General features: G+C 43.7%; 1 protein-coding gene across 1 annotated transcript in view; it reads left to right on the plus strand.

Moving 5' to 3' along the window:
* Positions 1 to 7,118, plus strand: part of fat3a (FAT atypical cadherin 3a) — a gene marked incomplete at its 3' end in the record, with an annotated part of 50,415 nt that overhangs the window by 32,407 nt on the left and 10,890 nt on the right. The window contains exons 10-12 of the mRNA XM_015053298.1: positions 2,325 to 2,535; positions 2,622 to 5,350; positions 5,490 to 6,861. Coding sequence (XP_014908784.1) covers positions 2,325 to 2,535; positions 2,622 to 5,350; positions 5,490 to 6,861 — 4,312 coding nt within the window. The remainder of the gene's footprint in view (positions 1 to 2,324; positions 2,536 to 2,621; positions 5,351 to 5,489; positions 6,862 to 7,118) is intronic.

The following is a 7,118-nucleotide window of genomic DNA, read 5'->3' on the forward strand; positions in this document are numbered from 1 at the left end:
CAGGCAACGCGGGCCGCGACGGAGGCGGCGGCGGGGATCTAGAGCGGAGGAGTTCTGTGGCGGAGCTCCAGCCAGCCAGAATCCCTGGGTGGGAACTCGGCTGGCGTTCTGCCCGCCTGGAGTCGGACCCCGCCGTTACTGCTGCCCTGAGCCACCGGAGGTCCCGGTCCTTGGGCACCGTCCTCAGCTGCCTCCGGTCCCTGCGTTGAGGCAGCGCCTGAACCCGCAGCTGCCGGTCCCTGCGCTTAGGTGGCATCTCTCTCGGCTGCCACAGGTCCCCGTGCCCGCTGCTGGTGAGCAGCCTCCCGAGTTTCCTGAGCTTTCTGAGTTTCCTGTGGCTCCGGTCCCCGAGTTTGCAGACGAGCCTGAGCTTCCTAGTGCTCCCTGTGGCTCCGCCCCCCGGGTTTGCGGACGAGCCTCAGTTTCCCTGTGCTCCGCCCGAGACTGTGCCTCCCGAGTTTCCTGAGCTTTCCGAGTTTGCTGTGGCTCCACCCCTCGAGTTTGCGGACGAGCCTCAGTTTCCTTGTGCACCGCCCGAGACTCTGCCTCCCGAGTTTCCTGTGCCCGCTGCTGTGGAGCAGCCTCCCGAGCGTCCCAGTGCTCCGTCCGAGCGTCCAGCCGGCCAGCCCCTCTGCGGGCCTTCCAGAGCCTCCAGTCAGCCCCATGGGCCCGAGTGCCTGCTGCGGTGGCGTCGCACGCCGGATCCGCCTTCGGGACTCCGGGACTCTGTTGTGATCTGTGTTTTCTGTGTATTTATTTTGAGGTTTTTCTTGTTTATTAGCCTGTTCCCCTGTGAGTCTCTGTCTTCGCTGTTGATTGTTCCCAGAAGTGTCTCGTTTTTTTGATTACCCTCCCAGTGTATTTAGTCCCACCTGTTGTCTTTGTCTCTTGTCGGATCCTCGTCGTGTCTAACCAGTCCGTTCTGCCAGCTTCTTGTGTCCCTGTGTTTATCATAATCTTCATCTTCATCCTGGCCTGCCTGCCTCTTCCCTCACCTCACCAAACCCACCAATTATGACAATTATCAGTTTATTTCTGTTAATATTTCTCATCCAAGAAAGGTTTTAGAAGAAAAGTTTTCAAACAGAGTGTATTAATTAAATGTTACAAACTTGGATTTCTGTAAATTGAATAATAAACAGTGATAAGGGTAAGTACATGTGACTTGAACATTACGTCTCCATCTCTTTTCTGTCCTGATGGAATCTCTCCTCCTGCTCATCACTCATTGATCCAGATTGTCAGGAAACCGATCCAGATGTGTGAACAAGTCATGCATTTTGATGCTCATGTTGCTCCATAGCAAACGTTAACTGGAAATGGGCACCAGCACCTCACTAAGGGACAAGGGTGTATAGAAAATTAATGGATGGATGTTGCTCCATAGTTCAGAAAGTTGACCTGACCTGAGTAAAACCAAAGTGATTTTTGGATTCAGTACTTCAAATTGACCACAACAGAAATCTGTTTCTGTTTTGGTTCTGTTTAATAGGATGCTTAGCAGTGTTTTGTTTTTTTTTGTGTTAATTAAAAATTAAACGTTTGGATAAAATATTACACAAAATGTAAGATTCCTGCTGTTACAGAACAAATACATAAAATTAGACAAGTACAAGACTTCTCATAAAAACACTAAATGCAAAATTTATAAGCATTCAAAACATTCATGTTTGCCAAGTTGAGGTAAAATTTTGAGGCTACAGATTATAATAAATTAACATTTGTTTGGGGGAACTGATCACCAACCAAATGTGAAAATAGAGCCATTTCAGTAGCTCCTGAAATGGCTCTGCTATTTTCACAAGACAGTCCCACAGCTCTGCTCAGCTGAATACATAATACTAGTGTCATATTTTTCACTCTCTGCAACCTCCGTCATGGTTGTTAATTTCACTCTCAGGTTCATATAGTTTGTCTGAGTCTTTGTCAGACAAAACTTGTGGACAAACCTTGACTCAGAGAGCATGGGGTCTTGCTGTGACATGGTAGCCTCTTCCAGCACAAACTGGTTTACTGAGAGGACAGCTTTCTAATTGCACCTGGTGGAACTTACTTTTATTTAGGTGTATCAGAGTAAAGGGTGCTGAGTACAAACCTACTCTATAATTTTATTTCTGTCCATTTGAAAAATATGTTCTATGCCATGTTGGTCTATTACATACAATTATAGAAAAACACATTGATGTTTTGTGATCACTGGCATCAAAATTAACTGTTAAAAGTTAACTGATGTAAGCTATTGTGGTTGCTACAATATACAGATAGCTAACAAAGACCACATACTTCTTTTAGGTATTTATTCTCTTTTACCTTTGTCTCTCCAGGTCAAGGACCAAGAGTTCCCATACAGAAAAAATCTTGCTCGTGTTCTGATAGAGGTGGAAGATACAAATGATCATGCACCCTTTTTTACCAGTGCACTCTACGAAGGCTTAGTTTATGAATCAGCTGCTGTGGGATCAGCTATAGTGCAGGTTACCGCTCTGGACAAAGACAAAGGCAAGAATGCTGAATTACACTACTCCATTGAAGCAGGTAAGTTACTGTAGTTCCTGAAAACCAAATACATGTAAATTTTCAAAACATTGCAAATATACTATTTGGATGTTTTTTCTTCACAGGAAACACTGGCAATGCATTCAACATTGAGCCAGTTCTTGGTATACTTCGTGTTGCACGCCACTTGGACTTATCAAGCATCGGACACTATGTTCTGAGTGTCAGAGTCACTGACAACGGCACCCCTGCCCTGTCTGCTACCACGATAGTGCGGATTACCGTCACTCTCTCAGACAATTCTGGTCCAAAGTTTCTTCAACCTGAATATCAGACTGAGATCAGAGAAAATGCCATTACTGGGACTTCTGTCACCACAATCAGTGCTGTCAGCCAGTCAACCCTCACTTTTGATATCAAGCAAGGAAACATAGAACAAGTTTTTCAGATTAATCAATATAGTGGAGTCATTACAACTCAAAAACCTCTGGACTATGAAAATATAGCTTCTTATAGCCTTGTAGTGCAAGCTACCAACATGGCTGGGATGGCCTCCAATGCTAGCTTGTTAATTCAGATATTAGATGAGAATGACAATCCACCTGTGTTCCAACAGCATCACTACCGTGGCAGCATTTGTGAGCTAGCACCAGTCAACAGTGTGGTCTTGAATTCAGAAAACCTCCCTCTAGTGATCAAAGCTTCTGATGCTGACTCCAACCAAAATGCTCTGTTGGTCTATCAGATTGTTGAGGAGACTGCAAAGACGTTCTTCACAGTGGACTCAGTAACTGGCTCCATTAGAACCATTGCTAATCTTGATCATGAGACATTTTCAGCTTTCCACTTCCATGTTAATGTGAGGGACAATGGTAAGCCACAACTTATAGCAGATAGTCCAACTGAGGTGACTATACAAGTGATGGACTCAAATGATTCACCTCCAGTCTTCAAACAGAATACTTATGAAACTGTTCTTCTACTTCCCACCTACACTGGTGTCGAGGTCCTGCAGGTATCAGCCACAGACCCCGATACTGATATTCCTACAGATCTTACATATTCTTTGGCTGAAGGAGTGTTGGAGAATTTTTCCATCAAATCCGCCAGTGGGATTATTGTCGTCAAAAACGGCAACTTCTCCAAAGAGCTTTTTCGCCTAAGTGTCAGAGTTTCAGATGGAAAATTTTCCACCACTGCTTTGGTGACAATAATTGTCAAAGAGGCTCTGGACTCGGGTCTAAGTTTTTCCCAGAAGGTTTACGTCTCATCTATTAAAGAGAATGTGTCAAATATATCCATAGTGGCTGTGGTCAGTGCTGTAGGAAACCGCCTCAACGAGCCATTGCTGCACACTCTCCTGAATGCTGCCACAAGGTTTACCATTCGTCCAACATCTGGTGTTATCCAGACCACAGGAATACCCTTTGATCGAGAAGAACAGGACTTCTATGAACTGATTGTGGAAGCAAGACGGGAGCATGATCATCAGCATGTGGCCAGAGTTCTCGTTAAAGTTCATATAGAAGACATAAATGATAACCCCCCAGTGTTTGTTGGACTTCCATATTATGCAGCTGTTCAAGTAGAAGCTGAGTCAGGTTTATCCATTTTCAGAGTCTCCGCAGTGGATGGTGACAAAGGTATTAATGGAGAGGTGACATACTTTCTCAAGGATGATCATGGCCACTTTATGATTGACCAACAGACAGGCACCATTAGCCTGAAAAGGACTTTTGAGTCAGATTTGTCCAATGTGGAGTACCAAATAGAGATACATGCCAAAGATTGTGGTGACCCTCCCCTGTCATCTACCATTACTTTTCCCATCACTGTGGTTAACAAAGCTATGCCTGTCTTTGACAAATCCTTCTACTCTGTTTCTGTGAATGAAGATGTGGATGTTCACACACCGATTATCGGCATCAATGCAACCAGTCCTGATGGACAAAACATAATCTATACTATTGTTGATGGAGATGCGTCTTTTCAGTTTGGTATTGGATTTGATACCGGAGTTATAAGTGTAATTAATTCATTGGACTATGAAGAAACACCATATTATCGCCTGACCATCAGAGCTACAAACTACCTGACTGGCTCCCATGCAGAAGTTGATGTAGATGTTCTGGTGCAAGATATAAATGATAACCCACCTGTCTTTAAAGAGATGTCCTACAAGATCGTTCTGTCTGAGACTGTCATGATCGGAACTCCAGCCCTTCAAGTTATTGCCACAGACATGGACTCTGAGAAGAACAATGTTGTTGGCTATCAGATATTCTCAAAAGAGCACAACAGCACAGATTATTTTCACATTGATAGTAGCAGTGGGTTAATTCTTACAGCAAGAATCCTAGACCATGAACTAGTCCCAGAGTATGACTTCATTGTCAGGGCCACTGATAATGGTTTTCCATCACTAAGCACTGAAGTGTCAGTGACTGTTCTTCTAAAAGACATGAATGACAATCCTCCAGTTTTCAACCAGCTTCTCTACGAGGCATATGTGAGTGAGTTAGCACCAAAGGGACACTTTATTACCTGTGTTCAGGCCTCAGATGCTGATAGTTCAGATTTTGACAAGTTGGTGTATAGTATTTTGTCAGGAAATGAACGAATGGATTTTGTGATGGAAAGAAAAACGGGAATTATCATGTTGTCCAGCCACCTTAAGCAAAGAATGGAGCCTACTTACAACCTCAACGTTTCAGTGTCTGACGGAGTTTTCACCAGCACAGCTCAGGTTCACGTTAAAGTGTTTGGGGCCAACCTGCATGATCCAGTGTTTGAACAGAAGATGTTTGAGGCAGAGCTAAGAGAAAATTCTCCTGTGGGAACCAGTGTAATTCAGGTAGGTGCTTTTGAGATTCATTAAGCTTGTAATCTTTATACATGTTTGACTGTATATTTTATTTTTCTCGTTTATGTTTTCATAATATGTATGCCTTTCAAATAGCCTCTGTTTTCTAAAGTCATTCTTTAAATTCTAGGTGAGGGCAACGGATGCAGACCCTGGAGTTTATGGCCACATAACTTACTCTTTTGTTAACGATGTGGGTAATGACCTGTTTAGCATTGATGCTAATGGTCAGATAAGCACAATAGAAAAACTTGACCGTGAGGACCCTTCCAACATGGACATTGTTCTTACAGTGGCAGCTCAGGATTCAGGAGGTCGTGTTTCCTATTGCACAATCCATCTTACTATCTTAGATGAAAATGATAATGCACCCCGCTTTAGTGCTACAGAGTACAGAGCTACGCTCAGATTTGATGTAGCCAAGGGCTTCTTCATCACACAGATTCAGGCTCTTGATCCTGACTATGGCACTAATGCCAAAGTAACATTTTCACTGTACAGTGAGGCACGGATCCCTGTAGCAGACGTTTTGGACATAGACCCAGACAGTGGTTGGATGGTTACCAAAGGCAGCTTCAGCCACTTGAGAAACTCAGTATTATCATTTTTTGTGAAGGCTGTAGATGGAGGAAATCCAGTTCGGCACTCTTTGGTCCCTGTCTACATTCATGTTCTGTCTCCGGAGGCGTTCTTTCCTGACTTCATGCAGCACCATTACTCATTTAGCATACTGGAGAACACACCAGTAGGTTCAGTCATTGGAAGGGTTCACCTCAAGATTCCTCATGGATATAACCCACATTCAGTTAGCTTTACCATTGTTAATGGAGAAAGTAGTGAAAATAATCTAGATGGAGTATTTTTAATAGAGAAAAATACAGGAGTGATTAAACTTGATAAGCCCTTGGATCATGAGGTGATGAAAGGATTTAGTTTTAAAATAACTGCCACTGGACACCAGAGTAAGTTGGATGCTGTGACGTCTGTTGATGTTGAGGTCAAAGTTTTAGATCTAAATGACAATAAACCAGCCTTTGAGACCAACTCTTATGTGACGACTGTTATGGAAGGAATGACAATTGGAACCAGAGTCATTCAAGTCAAAGCTCATGACCCAGACTCAGGAGCCAATGGCCAAGTAACATACAGGCTTGGGACATTAATCCAGGCAGAGGAAAACTCCGATGCATTGGTGCGGACGTTTAGCATCGACAGTAATACTGGCTGGATTGTCTTATGCAAAGAGCTCGACCACGAGTCCAATCCGTCCTACATATTCACAGTGGTAGCATCAGACCTGGGAGAGACCCTGTCTTTCTCCAGTACCAGCACAGTGACAGTAGCAGTGACAGACATCAATGACAACCCCCCCATTTTCATGGAGAACCATTACTTCAGTTCAGTCCAGGAGAGTGGCCCTCCAGGCGAGGTGGTGGCTGTTCTGAACACGAAGGACAACGACAGCTCTGCTGTTAACCGGCATGTCAGCTATGTCATAACTGGTGAGTAATGAAGCAGGCATAAACAACAAAACACTCCATGATTCTATCATGTTATTCTATCATGCATGTGTACCCACTTTACATTCTAAATTTTGATGTTTCTGATACATATGGAGGCCTTTTGGAGTGTACCTATTTTTTATATAACTGTGTGATCTGCACAGTTTCCTAAGGTCCTACAGCAGCAGTTATGGTCATATTGGTTGTATACCGTATATATATATACATGGTTATATATTATACCTCTGCAGGCAGAG

This window comes from Poecilia latipinna, unplaced genomic scaffold, assembly GCF_001443285.1.
Source record: "Poecilia latipinna isolate Pla-1442-1.1 unplaced genomic scaffold, P_latipinna-1.0 Scaffold1173, whole genome shotgun sequence".
NCBI lineage: Eukaryota > Metazoa > Chordata > Actinopteri > Cyprinodontiformes > Poeciliidae > Poecilia > Poecilia latipinna.